The 24809-nt window shown below is 43.1% G+C and overlaps 1 protein-coding gene across 4 annotated transcripts in view; it reads right to left on the reverse strand.

The window, feature by feature from the left end:
• The window catches only part of STAB1 (stabilin 1), a 53814-nt gene extending 29283 nt beyond the window's left edge, over positions 1-24531 (reverse strand). The window contains exons 1-21 of one of the 4 annotated variants that reach the window (XM_015640947.2): positions 24448-24531; positions 23253-23388; positions 17603-17739; positions 16043-16158; positions 14869-14954; positions 13770-13839; positions 12875-12970; positions 12329-12445; positions 11388-11584; positions 11058-11191; positions 9256-9383; positions 8953-9044; positions 7901-8023; positions 6345-6491; positions 5705-5767; positions 4957-5070; positions 4515-4568; positions 3636-3716; positions 3178-3336; positions 2243-2305; positions 821-922 (exon numbers count right to left, since the gene is read on the reverse strand). In XM_015640947.2, the coding sequence (XP_015496433.1) occupies positions 821-922; positions 2243-2305; positions 3178-3336; positions 3636-3716; positions 4515-4568; positions 4957-5070; positions 5705-5767; positions 6345-6491; positions 7901-8023; positions 8953-9044; positions 9256-9383; positions 11058-11191; positions 11388-11584; positions 12329-12445; positions 12875-12970; positions 13770-13839; positions 14869-14954; positions 16043-16158; positions 17603-17739; positions 23253-23333 (2160 nt within the window). In that variant the 5' untranslated portion in view covers positions 23334-23388; positions 24448-24531. Of the gene's footprint in view, positions 1-820; positions 923-2242; positions 2306-3177; positions 3337-3635; positions 3717-4514; positions 4569-4956; positions 5071-5704; positions 5768-6344; positions 6492-7900; positions 8024-8952; positions 9045-9255; positions 9384-11057; positions 11192-11387; positions 11585-12328; positions 12446-12874; positions 12971-13769; positions 13840-14868; positions 14955-16042; positions 16159-17602; positions 17740-23252; positions 23584-24447 lie in introns of those variants that run through there. The other 3 variants (XM_015640948.3, XM_033517587.1, XM_033517588.1) reach the window with 3 other exon arrangements.
• Between the last annotated feature and the right edge of the window lie 278 nt (positions 24532-24809).

A 24809-nucleotide genomic window follows, 5' to 3' on the forward strand; every position in this document is an offset into this window, starting at 1 on the left:
AGGGAAACAGAATATTGAATTTAGCATCTGTGTTTCTTAGGAGCTCATGAACCTAAATTATTTTTCAACAATGACCCTCCTCCTGCTCACAGCCAATTCTTCTCAGAACAAACCATTATTTTGTGTTTGTTCTGTGACTTCAACACATAGGATACATGTTTTTTATGAACTTTTAATTCTTTAATAGTGCTGGTCCACTCACTCTTACTTTATCCTTGCCCAGGACTGCATTCCTGTGGAGGGATGTAGCAGTCCTGGATTGCAGGCCTTGTCATGACTGACCAAAGGAAGAACAATCAGAATACAATCAGCAGTATTTAATAAAACAGCCACAAATCATTCCATAGAGCTGGCACTGTGAGAGCTCAGGAGCTGCAGACAAACACGAGATCCATAAATTCACCAAGATAGACTTTCCTAAACCATCTGACAGCGGTTCATAAACAGGATGCAATCACTTCACAGCTTACAGCACTTTCCCTGTGCTCAGCTTCCTTTGGGAGAAATGCTAAAGCTGGGACACTCCAGTTAACACTGCACCATCATGGTGCCCTACAGCTTGGCTGGTCACAACAGGGATGCCTTATTTTATTTATTTATTGCGCTCTGGTTTAACTGAGCTGCCTTGTACATCTGCAGCGGGTTGGTTCTTGTGTTCTCCTGGACAGAGGAAAAGCAGGTAGCTCATTTGTGTGATGGTCCTGGGACAGATTTCCTTTTGCTCCCATGCAGCCCTCTTGACTCAGAGCTCTTCCTGGGGAATGAGGAAGGGCAGAGCTGAGCTCCTTTCAGAGGGAACGTGTTCCTCCATCACACTCACCGCGATGGTTTGATTGCAGTACCTGGCGCACCCCTTCTTCAGGACATTCAGGCCTTGTGGATCATGGATGTAAACACATTCCTTTGGGGAAAGCGTTGGTTCCTGCACAAACAAAACAAGCCATTAACAAAACAACCTTCCTCTTTGCTCTTTGTGCTGCAGAGCACAACTGTGCCTATCTTTGAGCTGGGGAAGTTGACTGAGGAGCCAAGGTGAACAGCACGCAGTTGTGACAGGGCCTAGGATGAGCCAAGGGACACAGTGGCCTCCTCTTGCTCCCAAGAGTTTCCAAACTTGAGCCAAGGTGCTGCTCTTTGTTTCTAATAATAGAATCTGTGATAAGGGAGAGAGCAAGCACGGGAGAGGAAGGGAGGGAGAGGAGACAAGGGGGAGATAAGGGTGGCCAGGAGGAGAAATAGAGGGTAAGAAAGAGAGAAGGAAAGAGATAGGAGAGGGGAGAGGAAAGAAGGGAGGGAGAGTGGGGCATAGAAAGAGTAAGGAGAGAATGATAGAATGAGAGAAGGAAGGAAAAAGACGGAGGTGAGATGAAGGGAGGAAAACATAGGAGAAAGGGCTGCAAATAACATTGTAACAATGCTCAGTGACCTGTGTTGGAGTTGGGCACAAGTAGAACTGGGCCCCAGGTGATTCTGACTTTGTCAGCCTCAATCAGAGAGAAAAGTGAGCAACTGGTAATTTTGCAGATCTCTACTTCAGACATCCATGCTGAGACAGCATTAGCAAGTTCTGAAAGTCAGACACCCAAGGGTTTAAGGGTGGTGAGCACCTCTCGGGCTTTCACAAAAAACATCTTGGGTCTGGCCTTCACACTGCAATTTCCTGGAACTTGCTGTTCTGCTAACCTCAGCATGGGATAACAAACAGCAGCACTCCTCCTTCCTCCAGCTTCAGCTAGCTCTGCTCATCTCTGAATCAACAGGGAACACAGGCCAGGAACAAACTGTTTCTCACCCTCAGCAGAGCAGAAGGGTTGTTGTGATTCTCTGGCTGTGATATAGGCAGAGGCAGTACTGGATGGTACTTGTGGAATCAGGTTTGCCTCTGAGACTCTGGAGGAGCTGGCAAACCCTGCATGTGAGCAGGAAAGCTCTGCCTGAGGCAGAGCAGAAGTGCTAAAAACTGCAAGTCTACAATTTCATTTAGACCAGAATTTCTCATTGTGCTCCACGTTGATTCACAAGCAGACTCCAGAATAAGAGAGTGCACAGAGAATTCAGTGGGCAACAGCCTGGGATCACAAAGCTTCTAACAAGCCTCTCTACTTTTGCTGCTTTTTTGCTGCCCCTTCTACTTAGAGGCTGCTTTTGCTGCTCCCTATTTATTTGAAAGTAACTTGAGTCAGCAATGTCAGTGTGTCTGTCATTATACAAAGAAATTACAGAAATAACTACAAGTATTTACCATTTCCTTGCTGCCAGGTGGGCAAATGCTGTTGTTGAGGGCCTCACAATCCACACAAGAGCCCTGTTAAGAAAAGAAGAGGCAAAAATGTAATCTTCTCAAAGGAACCCCTTCCCCATGCCAAGAATGCTACAGAGCTACTGTTTCCAGTACATATATCCAAAACCTCACAACATGGATCTGAAATATTTAACTGCTCTGAAATGGGACAAGTTTCATCACTTAAATAAAATTTCTCATATGTCTCAAGGAGATGCTTGTACCTGCCTGAAGCTGGGGTGGGTCTGCACTCTCTGAGTTTCTCTGCCACATCTTGCTAGGCTGGAAAGCACTTTGGGCATCTAAGCAGCAAGACTCACTGAATCAGCAAGTTATGTGGACACTCTTGCCCCTTGGGATCCACTGTGTCTCTCCAAACCTCTTGCTAGTCAGAGCCTCATATTCTTTCCTCAGTAACCTACCAGTGATCAAACTGGGGAGCAAGCACCTCAGATAAGGTGTATGAAACAGTTCATGTGAGAATACTGCACAGCATTTGTAGGCCCTGCTACTGAATTCCTGCATCCTGTCCAGGTTATAGGACACCAGTGCTGACAGAGGTGGGAACAAAGCACTGTCAGCTGAGTTAGCAGCTCTAGTGGGAAGAAGATCATATAAAGGAAAAGGCAAATGTACTTTGGAATCAAAGGTAGGATGGGTGCATAGAAAGAACAACAACCTACAAGGGACATTTGCTGATTAGCAGGAAAGCAGTGCCAAGAGTAAGCAGGAAAAACACTAACAGTACTGCCAAAGTTCACACCAGGGGAGCTCTTAGACAGACCACATTTCCCAAATGCAGTTTATACAGCCTGCTTTTGGCCCTCCAGGTGAGTGTGGGGTGCACAGCAAGCAACAGCTGTGCTTGAGCGTGAGAACGGGAGAAGCTGACTTACCATCACAATCTTATGTTGCTCTTCATCACATCTGTGAGGCAAAATGGGAACGATTGAAGGAGGGATGAAGATGCCATCCAAAGTATGAATAACACCATTTGAAGCCACAATGTCTCTCATGTTTAATGGGATCCCTGATTCATCCATCAGAATTCTTCCCTGATGCAGAAACACAATTTTAGCTCATTAGACAGGATCAATTACATAAAACCAGTGAGGGAAGCAGATAGTTCACAACATCAAGGGCAACCACACAAATGGTCAAGCCTCTTAGTGGAATCACAGATTGGATTAAGAAGCAAACTAATGACTTCATTTAAGTCTAGTTTTTTAAGAAGAGGAGGAAGCAGAGATTGGCTGAAACCAGAGATTGGCTGAAACCGCATTGTTAAGAATCACGTGCAGACTTTCTCCTAGCAAAGAAGGGCTTGCCCCAAAGGATTTTGATTCACACTTACATCTGCACTAATGTTGATGGTAAGTATCTGGTTAGCCATTGTAACAATGTGTGGCATCATTATCAGTTGATCTACAGTCACCTGAAATAAAACACAAGGCAGTGGTACCATGAAAAAGCAGGGTCATTTCAGTGCACACTACAGAATCCTTCTGTGATTCCTGCCACTTGAAAAACTTCTCAAGGGAACTTAACATTTATATTTCATGAAATACCTTAAGAACAAGCAATGGGTCAGAGGGTAATCCAGGACTTTGTGTGAACTGTTTGCAAAACCACAAACACAGCAGTGCTGGTGGCAGCTGCCTTGGTTTTCATTCCTTGTTTAGGTAACTGTCCAGCACAGCCGAAATCAAGTATCACTATCAGTGTCTCTTACTAATACAGCTGCAAGTAGGGTCAGATTAATAATGTTTTTTTCTAGGACATATTCAATAAACAGTGAAAGTTCAGCCAGAAGTATAATAGAGAACATATTTTGACTGGAAAAAAATAAACTTAAAGGCAGAAAAAAAATGTAAACTGCAGCTTCTGTAGTCAGAAACCTAATGATTTGAGAGTTCTGAGAACCAGGACAATTGTTATTTCTGTGTCCTACAGCAAACTATGCTGGACAATATTTTCATTGTAAAGGCCATCCAAATAGGGAGCACTAAAACTCCAGAAAACTCAGTGCTTCTTGATGGAGAGCACAACTGTCCCTTTTAGCAGCTCCATTCATGGCAAACATTTTGCCTCATCAGATCCTGAGTAACATCTCTGCTCCTCCAAGGGAAGTCCAAGGAGCAGCAACTGAAGTCATCAGCACTGTGACTTCTATGCCAGACAAAAGGGTTGAGTTGGTCTGAAGGAGGTCTGGGGTTAGAGCTGCCTGCCTTACCGCTGCTGAAGTGTAGATGTGATGTTTCACCAGTTCCTGAAGCTTATTTATGCCCTAAGGAAAGGAGAGAACATGAGAATTAGATACCCCTTCAAAGCTCAGGAGTAAGAGGAGGCAACTACATTTTCTTCTAACCATTGATTGACAATGCCAATAGCAGTGAATTCACTTAGTGAATAAGTTCCTTCATTTTCCCCTGCCCAAAGCTGGGGTGAGGAATCAAAGCCAAACACCAGATTTAAGCAATCTGGCTGACCATATTTCTCACTGCAAGTTCTATCAGCACCCACTTCTCTCCTAGAGCCTTACAGAAGAAACGGTTTAGCCACCCCAAGGGAAAATAACTTTCAGCAATGACCAGTTCCATTGCACAAAGTCCTTCCAGCACAGCCCAGTGCAACTCAGCCAGCTCAGGATGTCTTACAGTACTATGGGCTCTCACCTCTGTGAAAAGATAAATAAGCCTTCCATCTCTCAGCTTATCCACAGCATCATTGCTGGGTACAAACACAGTGAAGGGGCCTGGTCCATCCAGTACTGCAGGCAGGCCACAGTTCTGCAAAAACAACAGAAGATTTCATCATGGATTACTGAGGGAGGGTCCAGCAGGAAGTGAGAGGAAATATTAAACAGCTCACTAAAGGCAGAGCTGTTGTAAAGCAAAATGTGCAAGAGGCAGCTGGACACCAGGGATGGGTGTGTGATACAACAGAAGTGTAAGTGCCACAAAACCACAGCTGGGACAATGAAGTCACTGGTGGGAATGCAGCAAACATGAACAAGGGAGTTCCTGGCTAATGCTCCCTGCATGCTTTAAACACACAAGCACACACACAGAGGCTCATCTGTGGTCAAGAACTAAACATGCTTTGGAGAACAACTCTCCAGGGACAAGGGGAAGGAGATGGGGGGAGCAAGATGGGAAAGAGGCATGTACCCTTGCTATTTGTGCCAGATCCCCTACAGATGTGAAAACTCCATCTTTTCCATTGATTTGCTTAGGTAAAGTAAGAAAATAAATTAAAAACAAAACAAAACAAAACAAAAATACCCCACAGAATAAAACATCCAGAAAGAAAGCCAAACCACTGAGATGTATTTAAATGCTATTCAAAATTCTCCCCAAATCAGCAGCAGGCTTTAAACAGTAGCAATACCACAGCTTCCTGAGCAGACACAAACTTGCTTACCTCCAGTATAGTTTCAAATCTACTGAAGATCTCCATTGAAGCAAGGATCTCACCAATGGTTTTCTGCAAGAAGTTACAAAGAGGAAAACATGGCTGGGGCTGAAGCCAGGTCTGAGGACATATTGGAATGCCCAGCTTGTGGTTTGCATGTAAAGAACTACAGGAGACTTCCTCAAAGAGATGGGCACAATCTGATGATTAAATCATTTAACACACAGATGACTTTTTGATTATAATTTCAAAATGCATTACAGACGAATTAAAAAAGATCTTAATTTGATTTTTATATGAAAAATGCTTTTCAATACTTGTCCTGTAAGATACATATTCTGTAAGATACAGCTGAAGAAGAGCTCATTTGCTATGATTTTATTCATGAAAGTAGAATTCTCTTTTCATCCAAGCACTGTAAAAGCATCACGGTAAATTTTTTATCTGGCTTATACAATACTATTAGCTACTTTTAAAGGTACTTTAATAATACCTAACAGGCCTTATCAGAGCTAAAAACAAAATGAATAGCCTTTTCCCTTTTAAAAATAGCCTCACTGATTTGGAAGATTAATTATGAAAATTGCTTTTTTTAAAAATGTTTATTCTGCTGTCCCACAAAAGAGAAGAAATATGAATGCCTCTGTACCTGTGGGTTTCTGAGGTTGTCAGGGCTGGTTTTTTTCCTGAGGCTGTTGACAATATGTATGACCCCATTGGCTGATGGGAGGTTTGATTGCAAGATGTTGTACAGTTCCCCTGGCAGGTCTTGATACCGGAAAGATTTGATGTATGTCTGGGTAATAATAAAAAGAAAAGGTTATTTCCTTGTGGTACATGTGTGTTACCATGATACAGCTATAAATCAGTCCTTATGGGTCAGCAAGGGGAAGGCACAGCCAGAGTTACTCTTGAAAAAGTAAATGTAAGGGATGGCCTGGGTGTAAGACAAGCATCTCACCCTACTTGAGTTTGGGTGATATTTTGATCCTGAATGGTACTTTTAATAAAAAAGACCTCACCTGGGACACCCTGCTCCAGATTTAAGTCTGGGCAATGCTTGATCACAGCTCTGGATCACAAAAGGATGCCCTGACCACATAGCTGATTTGGAGGCAATCCTGGAACTACAGCTTTGACTGCAGCTTTTATTGACTCATTAAGCCTACAAGGAATTTCAAAACAGAGCCAGAGCAGCCAGGCTCACTGAATTACAAGGCACTTGTCTGGCTCTTCCACTTTGTATGGTTCCATGCACTGAAACCTGGTGTGTGATGGTGTCCCAAGGTTAATTTACAAACTAAGCATCCAAGTCTTGGTGCTGCAGCCATGGTTCAAGTTCAGAGAAGCACAGTTTCCTGTGTTTTTCTTTTTGCCATGTGCATTTTGATTTGGTCCTCCCTGCCCTAAATGTCAGTTCACATCACTGAGGACTCTGAAACAAAAGAAGGGGAGTGCAGACTTGCCAGATCAATCAAAAGGCTCCTGAGTAAACAAACAGAAAAGAATTTTAAACGGAGCATTGACACACTCAGTTCGGATTCCCCTGCTCCCAGAAGTGCTTTGTCCTTTTGATGTATTATGACCTAGACCTCAAGGCCAAGGCTGGATCCTCAGAGAGGAAACACAGGGCTCTCCCCCTTGGCCACCTGTGAGCTTGCCTGCAGGAAAGATGCAGGATGGAGAGAGAGAGAGCAGTGGATACCGGAAAATGTGAGTCAATTGGAAAAGGAAAAAAAAGAGCCTTCCATATCAGAACACAACAATGAAAACTTCTTGGCTAGGAGGACTAAGAAAAATAAAATAGAAAGAGGGGAAAAGGGAAACTAGAAGAAGAAATGTTCAGCTTGTCGCTGTGTTAAAGCACACAAACTCCAAGGGAGCATTCAGTCTGAAGGGAGACTTTGTTGCCTCTTCCATGTCAACCATGTGGATATTGTAGCTGCTGAGGTGTAGGGAAAACTCTCTTCTCCAGAACACAGCTCCTATAGAGAGCATGGAAAGACCATTCACATGTCAGATTCTTGGTTATCTGTGAGACAGGACATGTGGTTGCTTGGTGTGCTTTAGACTGCACAAAGAAGCTTCTGGTTTTGATCATAGAAAAAGGTTTTCTGGTAAAGGAAGCCCATCAAGGAAACCATGCTCAAGCTCCAGCCTGTCCTATGTGAAAACAGTGCCCCAGCCCTTCAGGAGATTCCTTACCTGGCTAGAAAATGTCAGCTGATGTCCTGACAAGGTCCACATATTCTTGGCTTTTATCATGTCTTCTATCATGTGCAGCCCAGGAACAATGTGCATTCTGCACAACTGCTCAGCAGTGCTGTCCTTTGGGGAGGAAAGCCCACATAAAAAATAAAAATAACATGTTCTTTCAAAAATGTCATTTACCACCTTTCTCCCAGCTAACACACACACAGAAATTCTTAGCATACAAGACTGAGCTTTCCTCTTAATTTTGATTCACTGGAGTAGCACTCGGGCAAAACTATTCTTTTTGCTTACACATTCAAGAGGGAGACAGATTAGACACTGCAAGGGACATTAGAGGAATCCCCTAGACAAAAACTGATTTGACTTGGACAAATTAAAAATTACCCTTGCATGCTCCAGATTATAAAATTTGCTGAAGTTCCCCAAATGCAATTTTGCCTATGCTGGACCATGTAGGTGGTCTAATCTGCTGAAATTACATTTAGTTTCTTTCTTTCTTCTCTGGGTTTACCATCATTGGTGCTTTTTTAGAACAATCTTCTGCCAATACTGATTTAGGTAGAACTGATCCTTGGGGAAACAGATAGACTAGGCAGCTGGGGGGCCTCTCTTGATACATTTTCTATGGACCCAGAAGTTACTATTTTTGTATTTCAGTATTTTAGTGTAATACTTGGCCCCTTTTGAAAATCACACTCTCAGGTAGTAAAAAGCCACTTAAAAGTTTTAAGAATAGTCTTACATAAGAGGTTTGAGCTTTGCAAGAAGAATGGCCAGAAAGTCTTACACTTCCTGACATTAAAAATAAACAAAAAACCTCTGCCATTATTGAAGAAAGAAACAGAGGTTTTTAAAATAATGTGAGGGATGTAACATCCTCTATAAGACTGCAACTTAACCAATGAAAAATATTCCCAAGAGATGATTTCTATAAATAGTGCATGCCAAAGTTCCTCTCTTCTGTCAATCAGTTTTTACAGGATGCAGAGCTCAAGCAGGAAAGAACCTTAAGACAAAAATTTTTTAAAACCAAGAAAACTTACGTTGAATTCCATTCTATCAAGAATGGGAAGAAGGGATGGTACAAAGACTGTGAAGGGCCCATATTTAGTCAGCAATGTTGAGCACCCAGAAACTGTAAAAAGAGGGGTAGTGTGAAGTAGTTAGGCAGCGAAGGTTTAACCACAGCAATAAATATTCCTCTTGGTAACAGCACAACTCAATCTACACATTGTCAGCCTGGTTCAAGCAACAAATATTCATTTACAAGGAAGCAGAGGGAGTTTGGCACTGCTACCCTGTCCCCAGCTTGCTCCATCCCCCAAGCAAAATCAAAAAGCATTTACCAAACATTTTCTTGGCGACGTTTAGCTTCCTAGCAAACCTTCCTCGCAAATTATGCTGATTTATCTCACCCAAGAGATCTTTATAGCAACTTCTCCCATCTCCAATCTCCCCTTCTTTACACACACAGCTATGAGACAGGGATGAAACATAACAAACCATTAAAAACCAGTTTGCAACACATTCAACTATTGTCAAGTAGAACAACATGTCAGTATCTACACTTGAAAAACCAATCTCATCTCCAAGATCTTAGAACCATAGAATGGTTTGGGTTGGAAGGAACCTTAAAGATCACTTAGTTCAAACCCCACTTTCCATGGGCAGGGACATCTTCCACTAGACCAGGTTGCTCAGGGCCCCACCCAACCTGGCCTTGAACTCTTGATGTTCAAGGGATGCAGGTAAGGGCTGAGTAATTTCTGCAAAACTGTGTGACAGGAAATAAAAGATGCACATTTCTGCCAGGCAATCCAATTTGTATCTCCCCAGAGAGAATGGAGATGCTTTCTTAGATACAAGCAACACAAGGATTGTCTGCTCAAGAGTTCAGGGTACAAATTGCTGCAATATAATTATTGACAATTCACAATTATATATCTATCCTTTCTGGTTAGTAGTAATTTCAGCATCTGAAAATCTGAGGTAATGCATAAAACCCACAGGCTAAGTGACAATCTATCCAACAGCTCCTACGTGACCCCTTGGCTTCAGTGAGAAGCCAGCCCAAGCACATCAGGTAGCTACTGATGTGTTCATCTGGAACTCACTGAGGGGCCCAGACAGGTTAATGACTTTTCCAGAAAAGCTTATCTACATGTGAAAATCTCTGTCCTGATTCACACGGATTTGTAGTCATCACTCAGAGACTACCAAAGATGTTTTTTCCCGTTTGGGCTTTGTCCAAGTATCAGCTCTGCTCTTTCTGTTTCAGCCATGCAAAGACATGCGACACAGGGGAGGAATTTGACCTCACTCCAGCCTCAGAGGGCTCAGTGCCAGCTGCTGGGGAAGAGATCTGTAAGGCAGGGACTGCACTGAACACTGTGTCCTGCACTGTGCTAACAGATCTTCAGAAAGGGAAGCCACTGTGTTTCAGTCATGGCCTGGAGCACACAATGAGCAAGTGGATTCCAATAATTTTAGCAGCACTGGAGAAGGAAGGATCAAGGAGATGGGATTGCTCTTTCCCTCTTCAGTGTCTCAGAGAAGCTCCGCTTTAGGTGTTTCTTGAAAACACCTAAAATTCTTGGTGAATCTTTCTCTGGTGTTTGAGAGGCCATTATGCAAAAATGATCCTCTATTCAGTCATATTTCTCATCTAAGGGCTACAAACTTGCAGGTGTTTTGCTCCAAAGGACTATGTGAGGTCTGGTGTTTTTTCACTCAACTTCCCCTTTCTCTGTCACTCTGCAACTCTAATTTATTTACTGCTTACAGGCCTGACAAAGTCGTATTCCTCAGAAACAAATGTGCACAAATGTGAGCAAACAAGCTGTACATCTTTTTAATGACTGATTATTAACTTCTACCACCACTAGCTTGGCAGTAGAGCTACACCTCCAGCTCACATCACAGAAGACTGATTTAAAGTATTTTGTGACCCATGTGCAATAATTTACAATGACTGATGTAAAACTATACTTTCAATAGGTTTGTTACAAACAGGTTCTTCTCAAAGTGCGACTCTGGCCTGTACTCCTGAGATCACCCTCAGTTTCCTCAAAATTCAGCTCATTCAAACCAAGTTTCCATTCTAGCTGCAGAATAAGCTTCTTTATTTGCAGTTTTTAAGCTGGCTTACCTAGGAGTCCCCTGAGAGTTCATTTCACACGTGGCAGTCACGTCGCAATGGTGCTGCCGGCAATCGCTGGGAAATGCCAGACACTCAGATGAAGGAGTTTTCCTACTCATCCCAGGCTTGCAAACACAAATTGCCTAAGGGAAGGCAACACAGTCATCATAGTCATCATACATTCACCATCTTTTACCCTGTGAGTTATCCTACAAAAGAGCTGTCTGGTTTCCCTTTGCAAAATCTGAGGTGAGAAGAGCAGATTTGACCAAGACGTTCAGGAGTTCATGTGAAGAACTTCTCCCCTGGCCATGCTTCAGACCTTGCTATTGCCCTTACCTCTCCTACACGTCTGCGAACACAAATTGTAGAATTTTCTGGGCAGCCTCCATTGTTGTCAACACAAGGGTCAATGGGCTGGCAAATCTTTCCATCTCCTTGGAATCCTTCTTTGCAGGTACATTCATATGTACGTGATCCAAGAACTTTACATTCAGCAAAGAAGGAACATGGAGAAGGAGAACAAGGATCCTGAGCTGCAATTAAAGAGATTAGAGGTGAGCAGAACCAAGCTTCTGTTTTCAAAAGAGCATTTGATGCAGCACAGCATACTGCAAGGCATGGAAAGAATGGAGGATAAAGAATTTGTATTATTTAACTTCTAAAATTTCACAGGGGAATGAAATCATTCCAGACAGCAGATGTTTGGGGGGTTTTATTCTGAGGAATTTGGATGACACATTTTCCATGTTACTTCAGCAACAGAAGTGTGAGTGACAGAGGATGCTTGGGTTGAACATACATGAATGAAATTGGATTGAGGATACATGAAACTGCAATTTGGTCAGCAAAACCTGTAAAGAGTCAGTGAAAACAGCTATCCATTGCTAGCTTATCCCATGCATCTCATTAACTTTATTTTAAGGAAACCAATTCACAAACTTAAATTTTAAATCAGTGAAGAACTCCTTGGGCTCCACACCTTATTATTTAAACTGGTTCAGACTCACCAGCATCCTACTGACACTATTTAACATATAATTGTAAGTGAGTGCTGGGTGGAACCTGCAACTCTAATTCACTTCTTGCTTTTCTGACCAAGTGAGAGGAGAGTCAAAAGCTTAGTCCTTTATCTTACAGGTATTCCTGAAAAACAAGGGTTTTTAATCTCTGCAGTGAAGTAGGCATTGTGTTCACAGTAATCAAACCCCTCTGCAGACAGCAGTGTGATAGGATTTTTTCCAAACAGGACTATTTAGGGTCACAGAGAACTTTCTCACCTTGGCAAGTGCTGCCCAGTTTTCTGTAGCCTGGCTTGCAGTCACACATGGCTGTCCCATCCCTCACCACACACTCGCTGTTGGCCTCACACGTCACACCTTTGCAAAGGGGGAGCTCTGCAATCACACAGCAAAGAGCATGTAGGGCACTGGTAGAAGATATAATTAACCTCACAGAATATCTGGAAATAAAGGCAAATGTTTTTTCCAAGGACCTCAAACTGGCACAAAAGCCAGAGGATAGGAGCAGTGCAGGCAGCTCTAAGTTCCTGGCAGCCTACGTAGTCAGTTCCCCCAAGGCTGAGAAAAGGGATCTGGCTGGTGTCCAGAGAAAGAACAGAGGCATACAGAAGATGGTACATCTTAACCCCTGTCACAAAGTGGGGAGTAGACCCCAGCTCTTCCCTCTATCTCAATCTCCAATGCTCAAATCACCTTTCCTCTACATTCCCAACCTATTCAGTGCCTCCCTGCCCCTTCAGGGACACCCAAGCCCGTATCATAGGTCTGCTCTCCCAGCCCTCCTGCAGCTACCAGTGTGTTTACCTTGGTCACACCTGGGGCCTGTGTAGCCTCCATAGCACGTGCAGCTCCCATTCCCAGCCACGCCGCTGCTGCATTCCCCGTGCACACAGTCACACTCTGCAAGGGAAGTCCAGACAAAGCTTCAGCCCTTTGGCTGCCAGGCAAAGCACAAGGCTCCAGGAACACACTGGCCAGCTGCCCTGGGACTTGGCATCCTGATTTCCCACCAATAATCCACTGGCTCCTTTTAAAATTTGGCCATGCCAGTTAGAGTTTTGAGAGGGTAAATTGTGTGTCCTGCACTGAAGAAGATGAGGTAAGAGCAGCTCTGAATACGAGACCTAGACCAGCTCTTCAGGAGTGTGTTTTAACTCATGAGCACAACCACCAAGATCACACCCATCTCGCCTGTGTGGACACAAGGAAACACGAGCTAGACAAAAAGGGCTCCTCTAACAGCCAAGCTGCACTGCCCAAAATTCACTTCCCAAAATGCCATACATGAGAGGCAGCACAGTGTGTAATCATGTTTTTATAGAGGGCAGCAAGGGAGAAGCTGAGAGACAAGTGGAGTTGCTATAGGAGTCAGAAGAACAGTTAGGAAGTGAGTGTGGGTGGTCTCAGGGATGTAGGCAATGACCTGGCTAAAAAGAGAGAGGAAAGTGGGATAGACCTGGTAGGGAGAGAGAGTTACAAGAGGAAAAATGGATTGCTTGAGTGAGAGACTGAGAATCATTTATTTAATGGGATAGTGCAGAAGGGCACAAAGACAAAATGCCCAGACACCTGCTATTGAACACTGCCAGCTCTCTACCACTTTCCCCCTCTCCAGCACCTTCCTCACTCAACCTCTTCCTCCTCCTTCCTTGTTTTCAGTTATTTTTGTGGAGGTTTCTCTTGAATGACTTGTTCTTACCTGACTGACAGTCTGGGCCAAAACGATTTTCATCCCGGCAATTCTGGCAGCCAAACCCACTGTATTCCTCCTAGAAGGGCCCCAAGATATGCCAGATATTATTTTTCTGTATCACTCTATTGTTTCACACATCATTATAGTTTAAAGTCTCTCCCCATTTTTGATTTTCTGTGACACCTGAAGCAACACAGTGAAGAAAACTGATCTGTTCAGTGCTCCAGTGCTAGCCAGCCCCCATGGCAAAGGAGAGCCCAGTGTAAGCTGACACACAGAGGGCATGCAAATGCCAGGAAACTGGTGGGCACTGAGGAAATAATGTCCTAATTGGAGACAGACAGGGATGCTCCAGCTGGCTCCTGATATCTCTCTGAAAAAGGAATCTGGAATTCATTAATACCAGTGGGACTTTTTACATTGATTTTACAGGACTCAGGGACCTTCAGCATACATTGTAGTTGATATAAAGTGTCTTTGAGTTGAATCCAAAATCAACTTTTCTCAAAGACAAGTCCAAGAGGTAGGATTTAAGCTGTTAATTAAGGATGCTGTAAAAATATACAGTTCATCAGGGAAAGTTTAAAGTCTGACACTGATTCTATCCATTTTAGAAACACTGGTCTATTCAATTTAAATGTGCAGGAATTGTTTACACTTTGCTTTTACTAATTCTGGAGTGGTTAAAAAAAAAAGAAAAAAAAAATCTGCCCTAAATTCTCATCTCTCCTTCTTTTCCTGCAGGGGAGCCCCTGCCTACTAATGAGCTGGGTACAGCTCATTAAAGCCAAGTGTCTCAGGGCTTCTTGCAGCCACAGACAGACACAATTATTTCAACTGATCAGGGGTTAAATTAATGCAATTCTTTCCTTATTTCACCCTTGAGATTCTTCCCAACTCCACACCATCACCAACAGTGTTTTAGTGCTATTGCTGACAGCTCCAGTGCTGCAGGAAAACCACAGACACTGATGCTGGGATGAAAGGAGCTGCAAACGGCCTCCCAGGCAGAAGGGCAGCCTCCACCCAGAGCACCTGCACAGACAGCACACAGACAACTCCCTCTGACAAAGCTCATCACCCTTAGAGTAAATCATGCACTGACCTTGCAGATGCAGGTCCCATTTTGCTGCATACCATCCAAGCATGTCCCATGGCCATTGCAGGGATTTTCAGAGCCACCTGGACACTCTAGCAGGTAAGAAACAGGACAGATGAGATTAAATTGAACAACCAGCACCCTTCCATCTCCTCCTGCCCCAGGTATTCCAGCTGTACAAAACAAAGGCCTCTTTACCAGCAAATTATCCAGCATGCCTAATACTGGCCCAGAGGTGAAAGGCCTAAGGAAAAGTTCCAAAAAGCCATAACTCAATTTCAACAAAAGCACTGAAACATTTTTTATGGTTGGGCCACTGCTGTCAGCAGCACTGAGAGGTGAGGGCAGTTCTGGAACCATGAACAGACAGGAACCTGCTTTGCAAAGACACTGAGCATTTTCAGCTCCCCTTGACTTCATGAAGAGCTAGAAGTGTGCCCAGAAAAACAGGGTCCCCACATCTTTAGAGTGAGGCACCTCCAAATTCTGAGGACTATTTTTGATAATTCTGAAATCTGTGATTTCTCTGATGAAACTAGTTGCTTGTTCAAAGCCAGTATGAGAACAGGCTCAAGCACTCTCAGTCTCCCATTTTCTGCAGAACTGGAGGGGGTCTTTCCATATTCCATCAGTCAAATGTGAGAAATGTTCAGCTTAGAAGTTCTTGCTTTTGGATTTTGGAGGCAAGACAAATAAATTCTCATTACTTGGCATAAATCTGAGTGGGAGCTTTGGGAGGGTTATTTTCACCTTGGGTTGGAATTGCTAAGTATTTTCTGTGTCTGAACAGCTGACTAACTGCAGACTATAGAGCAGCACATGTGGCACACGCACCACAGACAAGAGGGATATCAGAAAGATCTTCCTCTTCCTTTGGAAACTTTTGTAAAGAGGAACAAAAACATCCCTTTCCAAAAGTTTATTTTTATAGAAGAGACAAAAGGAAGTTCCACCACAGGAGGTTATGTTATGTGTTAAATTTAAGGGGATTCAACTCATCTGGAGCAAAGAGATTATGTGCTGAACAGAGAGATATGCTCCCAGACAGATAATGGAGACCTTGTGAGTGTTCAAGGAATAAAGAAAATTAATCTCCTCAATCTATATTTAATGCCTCCTATTAAAACTGGTTTGACCTGTTCAACAGCTGGAGGTTGTTGTAGAAAACCCCAAAACTTACCGTAGCACTCTGTACCCCAGAATCCTGGACAGCACTTTTTCTCCTCAATTTCCTTCTTACACAGGTGATGGCACCCTGGCAGGGTAAGGGTGTTTTCTCCTAACTTGACAGAGTATCTTAAAAAGAATAATCCAAGATTATGATTATACCACAAACCCAGCACAGGCCTGCTGGAGGGTTTCTAGGCAATCACACTGCAGTGCCCTGAGCTCTGAAGGGAAGGAAGGGCCCTCATCCCCTATCCCATGCACACACACAAGAGGTTTCACTCCAGTTATGTCTTCTCTAAAGAGGCCCATTGATTTGAGCCTCAAAGATTGGTTAGAAGAAACCTGTCAGCGACTGGGCATGAGACAGGATCTTGAACCAGGATGGAAACCTTGGGTGCTGAAGGGTTAAACAGCACAGAAAGAAAGTTAGGATTTCCAGGGTGACTCAGCATTTGACTTCACATCTAAAATAAATTTGAAGGAACAACATCTCCTTCCAGGACTCATCCCTGTCTGTCTTTTACTAAGGATTCCAGACCAAAATGCTGTAAATTTGGATTTAATAGCCATAATATTCACAGGTTCTCTATCAAATCTTGGAAAAAATGCCTTAAATCCCTCAAAGAAGCATCTTTTTTTCAACCCATCATCTCTCTCCTTTACACACAGGATGAGTCCTTGGTGGCAGTGCCTCTTGTTCTGCACGTACACAGTACAAATCTATTCTTGTGTCTGTCCAACAACCACCACAAGAGTAGATAACACTCAGAAAAGCTGCATAGACTCACATTATTCTTACACTTCATTTTATTTTTGGCACCACATCCTTCCCAAAAGGAACTTGGAAATTGTCTCAATAGCATTGCTGCTTTGGCTTCCATCTGACTCCTGTGTGTGTGCAAAAACTGCTGTAAACTGCAAAACTGCCACCGCTATTTTTAAAGTATTTTGAGGGAATCAGAGAAAGAGCAGACAATGGAGCTATATATTAACAGTTAACATTCACTACTGAATACATATACAAACAATAATCTATAGTGTTTCATTTTACAAAAGCCTCCTAGTAAATTCAGTTTTCCTTCATCCTTTTCCTACCAGCCAAGCTCAACAGAGCATGAGCAAGGAACATATGAAAAAGCAATTGTCATAAAGTGAGCTAGGAAGGTTAAAAGTTCAGAGGATTATTGCTGGAAACTGGGAGGATATACAAAGGGAACTATCATTATATTATTTTCCTAATAAGCCACTAAGGAATTCTGGGTCTGAAACAGGTTTCTATGTTAGACAGATCTCTGTTAAATTGCTACAGCAGGATTAGCAAACTCAGGTTGCTTAGGGCAAGTTAAGAGGTTATTGTCACTTAATTTGTTCTGTATATATAGGACCTGCCCAGCAAAAAGTCTGTGGGATTTGCAAGGAGACAAAAGCAACAGTCAAAGGGGCCATAAACCCATCTGAAAACAAAACTCTGTGGACCTTTACAGCCCAAAACCACGTGTGTGTTCCCCTGAAGTTCCCAGCATAGAAGGGCTGCACTCAAAGCATAACACAGTTAGGAAATAGGCCTTACCTGCAGTCCCTCATCCCTGATCTTTGGCTGGCCTTTAACCAGCCTCTTGGACACAACATTTTAGGCACTGCAGCACAAGAAGTACATGTTGTAGTCAAGGTGAACATTGTCTTGATATTGCATCGCTTGGATTTTAACTTAAAAAGAAAAAACAGAACAGAAATAGCCCCAGATTAAATTGTTATCCTAGGCAGTTATCTTGCCAACCTTCTAATATCTTTATCAAGTTGCACCATTTGTTAGATATCACTGGGGAGGGCAGTGGCCAGTGCAGCTGCTGGGAATTACCACACACTCCCATGGACTAAACTCCTCTGCCATGCTGCTTCATGCTTGGATCCACCTGGATCTCAGCTAGGATCAACAGGGCAGATCGTAGCTATCTTGTATTTGACCCTATGACCCACAGCAAAAATTCTTACCATTTCTAAAATAACCACAATTCTGAACTGCTCATTTCAGCTGAACTTTTACAAACATGTGGTAGTGGTGTGTGAGGATAAGCCCTAAATTAATAACCCTTTCCAGATGACACAGAATTAAAAGACAACACAGCATTTATCTTTTCCATGCCACTGATAAAATCCAGTTTATTGCTGCTCCATGGGTCTGCAGAGTTGACTGTGTTAGTTCAGTCTATTTCCCAGAGCCAGGAGCTGCTCACAGAAATATTTCTCGTGGCAATTGTCTATGAGGAGGTACAGGGAGGTGGGTGAAAAGGAAAGGTGTTCTGCACCTCTCTGAACATCTTGACACTTTGACCCCAGGTGAGAAGGACTCCATAAACATTGGCATGAAGATCAGGTAGGACACTTGGATATATCACATGGCTGGTGAATAAATCAACTAAGTCCTCCCATCCAACCAGAATGACTTCAGGGGCTTGGTTTTCCTCACAGGGCTTTCCTGCACCTCTGCACAACCTTTCTTCCCAAGTGAAACACAAATGACAAAGCAGAGCCTCAGGGTGAATGATCATCATCACATGCCAAACTGTCATTAAAACTTGTGACTTTGCTCCAAAAGTGTTTCCTTGAATTTCTAAACTCCTGGAAAAAAGTAACTGCATGGAAACCTCATAGGTAATTGTGAAAAAAGACATTATTTGTCACTGCTGATGTCAGAGAAAAGCTGAGAGGCCTGAGCTGTGTATGCCCCAGAAGGTCATTGACTAGAAAAAACCCATAGAGCCCATCTCAACTGTGCCTCTACAGGAACTGTATTTTCTAAAAACAAAAACATTAGATCAAATTTTGGGAGGAGGCCTTGATCTGTAACTTTTAAGCCAATCCTGAACAATGCTGCTAATGCAGCAGCCCTCCTATCCTCAGAACTCCTTGTTCTGGATTCCCATCAGCAATCTCAGCTTTGCTTCCTCTGAACTTAAGTCTGAGTATATACATTTGCCTCAAGGCAAGGGAGGAAGCCCACAGCTTCCCATCAGTTATCAAGAGCTCAGGAAGGCCCTCCCAGATGATTGGCAGCAGACCCTGTCAGAAAAACCTCCTGAGTGATAACCCTCAAGTCCACAGGGACATGTCCCTGGAATGTTTCCCAACTCCTTTCCTTTGACTGGAATCATTGAGGTTTTTCTTATATTTATGGATCCACCTTCTGCAGCCATACAAGCAAGAATGTCACCCAGTGAGGGAAATTATTTCCATGTCTGTGACTGCCCTTCCCATGGATATTAACTTCTAGTTGTGCTTCTGAGGCTTTCCTACCATACAGCAACCTCCAGCTCCCCTGGTAGCAGAATCCCTAAGGAACCTCTTATGTCAAGGACTCCCTTGTATTATAAAGAGCTCAAAACCAATATGAGATCCACCAAATCCATCTCTCCTGTGAGCACCAGCTTTACTGATATTATCCAGGAGAACAGAAATCAGCTTTGCTGTTCCTTATGCTTCCACCCACACAGAGCTGGCAGAGATTTCCCGTTTTTCATGGAGCAAAACTGACAAGACAAACAATATGGATGAATAAACAAGGTGCTGCCTCCAGAGTACTCTGCCTCTGAAGATCAGCAGTGCCATTGATAGGGTAGGGAAGAAGTCCATCCAGTCATCTGATTGGATCTTAAATTAGGACTCTGGATTAAAGCTGGGCTTTTGAAAGGAGCCAGTTGAAGCCAAGCACATGGGTCTCACAGAACAGCACAGCTCCTGTCTTTTCAGTTCCACCAAATCCCAGCATTAGCCTTTCCTGACACAATGCCTTGGAAACAGGAATGGGAAGATGCCTGAGCAAGAAATACAGATGTGGGCTCCTTCCTGTGAATTAGAATTATGCCACAAACCTTTACCAGGTATCTGAGCCACCCTGTCTGTATCAAAAAAACCCAATAAACAGTAGAGCACAAAACACTAAATTAAAATTCTCCAACCTTCTATTTTAGCTGTACTTTCAGGCATCAGACATAGTTGGGCCATTAAATTTGTTCTGTCATGGTGGTGGAGATTGGTACCAATCAATAATTGGAGGTACCATTATTGATACATTGTTCTATTTCCCTTTTCCTTCCTTCATCAATGTGGCTCCATTTCTCAATGGAAATGAAGAGTGGGAGAAGTGGATGTCTGTCATTCTTCCCTGTTGCCATGTTTAATTACTTGCAGACCTCTAAGACAAGACAGTTATTGTGGAATGCCCCCTACCCTACTGGGGCACTTGATAAGCTTTAGGCAGCTTTCCAGTAAGACCTTCCCCTTTTCATAAGGAAATATGCTAGTGTCAGCAGCAACAGGCAGGAGGAAAGAGGAAGAAAACAGCTGAGTGGAAAAGTATTAAAAAAAAAATATTTCCCTTCTAATTTGAGTGACAGAACTGATGAAGCAGTCATTTTCTGGAGAGTTTTGCGTCTTAGGAAAGCAGAAGAGGGGATCAAGGGACATAAATGCGACAGTCTGGATACTCCAATTCTGGAGAGGATGAAAGACAGACAGAAGTTTGAGTCAGAAGGGGCTCCTGGGACACAGCCTCATGGAAAACAATGATGCACTGCTCCCTTGGGCTCATCTTTGCTGTTTCTAAGTGCAAAGCCACGGGAAAGGAAGCAGCAAGAGGGGATATCTGTCCTTGTGATGCAGCAGTGCTGCCTGGTGACAGTCACTGTTCTGATCAGGTGATGATGTGAGCCTGGACTAGGTCACAGTTTGTGTACAAAGGAAGAGGAAAGGAAGAATGATGCTCTCAAATATCTCCAAAATGAAAAGAAGTTTTTAAAGCAGAAGACATCCAGCTGTAGCCAAAAGAAGTTAAGAGTCAGGGAGCCTCTGTCTTCCAGACTGCGCTGTGGTCTCTCCAGGCACTCAAATGCTTGTGCAAGAGCAACCAGTGCTCTCTGCACTCAGCTGAGACACATTGAAGTTTCTGGATGCTGCAGTGCTTCCTTCCCTCCTCTCTGAACAGATGTCCCTCACTTCTCAAGTGCTCATTTCTTGTATTCCAACTCAAAAGAATAAACTGGGAAGTATTTCGTAAGGGCTAGTTTCATTCCTCTAATTTTCACTCTTTATCTTTTCCTCCCAAACCATAACACAAATCCTTCTGCATGGTAAAAATCTCAAGGAAGAAAGAAAAACATATTTGGACGTCAGTGTTCGGCTCCAACAATGCTGGGAGCCAGTTCTGGAAATAGCCATTATCTATTGAATCACCAAGTTCCAGTGCATTTGTCCCTTACAAAACAGAGCTGTAGACACATGCTTGAATCATTATAGTCATGTATCTCCCCAGGTAGCTCTCAATAACACTTGAGCTGAAAGCTGAACAGAGCAGCAGCTCCTGGACACACAATCTCTTCACACTTGTTCAAGGAAGACACTTTCTAGCATGAGGGTGAACAATCAAGCTCAGAGATCACATAACATGACAGCTACTGGGTTGCCCTGGGTGTTTCCCAGCATCTCAGCTGCAGAGCACTGAAACATGGGAACTGCTGGGACCACTCTCATTTCCCAGCTGCCTCCATTCCTCTTCCAGCACAGCCTGCGATTGGACTTCTCCCAGCAGAAAAACTTTAATGGTTCTCACATCTGCTGCACCTTCTCCAGCCCATAGCAAGAGGTATAAAAAATAAATAAATCAGACTAACAAAGTCACTGTCATGTTTGAAACATTAAAGCTGAGTCCTTGAGGTAACATCACTGACAACCAGGTAGAACACAATCTCCCTTCTCTCTCAATGGCCCCTGTGAGCCATGAAAAGCCTCCTGTGGAATCACAGCACTTTTATTCCAATCAGACCCAAGGGGTTTTCTAAACTGTCAGAGAAGGCTTCATTTGATCTTTATTTTTTTTTATCCCCCATTAAAACCTTTCAAATGTTTCTTCTCTTTCTCCATAAAGATGGAATTTTTGAGGAAAAACTCTAAAAGGGGGTTATTCCTGGATTAAATAAATGGCTCCAGAGGTGATTCAAAACATTTAACTTCACTGTAACTTCACTCACTACCTGATAATGTAACTGTTTCATGCCAAGCCAGACTCCTCAGTGATTACACAGATCAACAGAGGGTCTTCCAAGTAGAGAAACCTACATTTCCACTTGCACCACCTGGAGACACGAGCCCATGTCTCTGAACACAACCTGAAACCCATCTGCCTGGAACACGTGCCCAGACAGATGAAACCCACCCCTAGAGACACTTCATGATTGTGCTCAAGTCACTGTAATGATCCTACAAGCCTTCCTAGTATTCATTTATGGCCCTTTCATCAAAGAGTCTATACAGAAGCTTCCACCTAAAGGTCTGACACTGAAGCACCTTTTTAGTCCTTTGGCTTTTTCTAAATCAAGTCCTTAAGACTCACAGGTCTATCCACTGCCCACAAGGCCCTGCTGTGTCATTCTAGACAAGACAACTCTCCATAGGGTGTTTCCCTTCCCCAGGGAATTTCCAAATGCCCCCCACAACTCTGGGCATAGCAGGCCAGTTCATTCCTCCAACAGCAGGACACAAGGAAAAAAATGACAGAAGACAATATAATGTGAATTAGTGTGAATTCCAGCCCACAGGAACTGGGCTGCTGCACCACGGAGTCTAGAGAACAGATCTACAAAGGTATCACACATTCTCCTAGATGCTGCTGCTAAACACAAGAACAGAGATGAAGGAATCAAGAGAAAATCAACAAAATTGAAATAAAATGGCAAATAGTCAACAATCTTTACTGAGGAGCTTTTGGGAAATATACTTGAAACAAACTGTTGCAAAGGGACAAATTGATCAGACTAAAATTTTTTTTAAAGTAAAATTCTCCTGGAAAACATCTGTCCTGATGGACACAAAGTTCCCATCCCACATACTGAAACTAGCAGAAGACAAAGATGCTGAGTATTTCCCTCTGATGTTACCTCTTTCAAGTTCAACACCAAACACAGACAAAAATTTAATCTGATTTAAAACTCAAGAAGCTCCCTTCAACCTTATATTTAGTTCTTCAGTTTGGAAGAACTAAAGAACTAAACTACCTTCTTCTACCGAGAAGATACCTTACAGCCTCTACAGTTTTTACTGATCTTATTCTGCACCTAACTAAATGTAAATGAAAAAATGAGTTGTGGTGAGGACTATTTCCTAACATGCTACCATCCAAATATGAAGAACTGTTCAATGAACATTTAAGCAAAGACTCACAGACTTACCTTCTGACTCTGGCAGTCAGCTGTGGGAGTGAAGCATGCTGCTAAGAAGAAAAACAGCAATCCAGGAGGATGCATTTTCATGCTTTTACAGGCAGGACCCTTCACACAAAAGGGGTGGCGAGAGAGGCTGCAATTTCTGCAAGATAACACCGCCTACTAAGAATCAGATCCAAGACAAACCAGAGGTTAAAAGTAAACAGGGAGAGAGCATTTTTGCACTGTGCTTTTTGGCTGCAAAGCCTTCAGAAATGGATCTGCTACTTCTAGCATAGTTATTTCTGAATCAACGTAACCTTTTTCTTTCCATTCTTTTTTTTAAATGCACAAGCAGAACTCCTTAGTAAAAGGTTTACTCAAAACAGGAACATCTACGGATTTCCTCTTACATATCAGTTCAAAACAGAAGGAAGGAAATCCTTAGTTTTCAACTAATTGGAATGAAAAGAGGTTAACTGTATGCTTAACAGAAAGCAAATCCAATGGGCAAACTTAAATACCATAAATTCATGAAGGGTAAGTTAACTTCCTTTTACCACTGATGTCAATATGTCCATAACACCTCCAAGTGAAGGTAGAACTGAGCACTGCCTATCCCAAAGTATGCAAGAACAAAGCAATGGGAGTGACAGGCTATGCTTCAGAGCAGGAATGGAGCACATTGCACCAATCAATCAAGCACTTTGGGCAGGCTTTGATTTTTTCTTTTAAATAGTTGACTTTCTCAGCAAGGAAAGCTGATGCTATGGCAGCAATGGCAAAATTTATAATTTTCCAAACACTCTGCTGACAGCTTGATGAATCCAAGGAGCAGTTCCACACAACAGGAAAGTCCCATAATAAGATTTTAAAAATACATACTAACCTGAGGTACAGTCTGCAATTTATATTCTCCTTTTGAACATTACAAATAAGAGATTATTGACAGGTTTTCCATGGCCTTTGTCTCCCTGCCCTGCCAAAAGAGCCCACTATCCTGAGCATCTAAGGACTGCTCCTGTTAGCAACAAATCTCACCAAGCAATGAGGCACCTTCATATTTTTAAGCCGTTAATAGTACATGAAGGTGCCTAAGTGAAACCAGGACAGGGTTTCTTGTATTTCCATAAAGAATGAGAGCATTAATACTTTTTTGCCCCTGCACCCCCACAAGGACACACATGCAGTAACATATGAGGTGAGGAACCGCTGTACTTACTGGTGCCGTTAGCTGTGCTTTACTTCTGCCTTCATCCTACAGGGAAAGGCAGCATGATGAACAGCCAGCCCTGCTATATATCCTGCACTAACAGGAAGCAGATAAGGCACACAACCATCCACTGCAACCCATGTGAGCAGCACCAGCCCACAGCTCAACCCAACAGCTCAGCCCACTTGTCCTGCCACAGGACAACTGCAGCCCTGGGACTGTCGCTGCCCAACTGGTGCCACTCTGTCAAGTTCAAAGGGCTCACACTGCTCTGGAAACCATTTGGTACCCCAAAAGTGTTCAAAAAGAGGCAGAGGCATCATGGCTCAAGCCAGCTCTAGTGGAATGGAAAAGTCACAAATGGGCAGCGG

This window comes from Parus major, chromosome 12 (genome assembly GCF_001522545.3).
Source record: "Parus major isolate Abel chromosome 12, Parus_major1.1, whole genome shotgun sequence".
In the NCBI taxonomy this organism is placed as follows: domain Eukaryota; kingdom Metazoa; phylum Chordata; class Aves; order Passeriformes; family Paridae; genus Parus; species Parus major.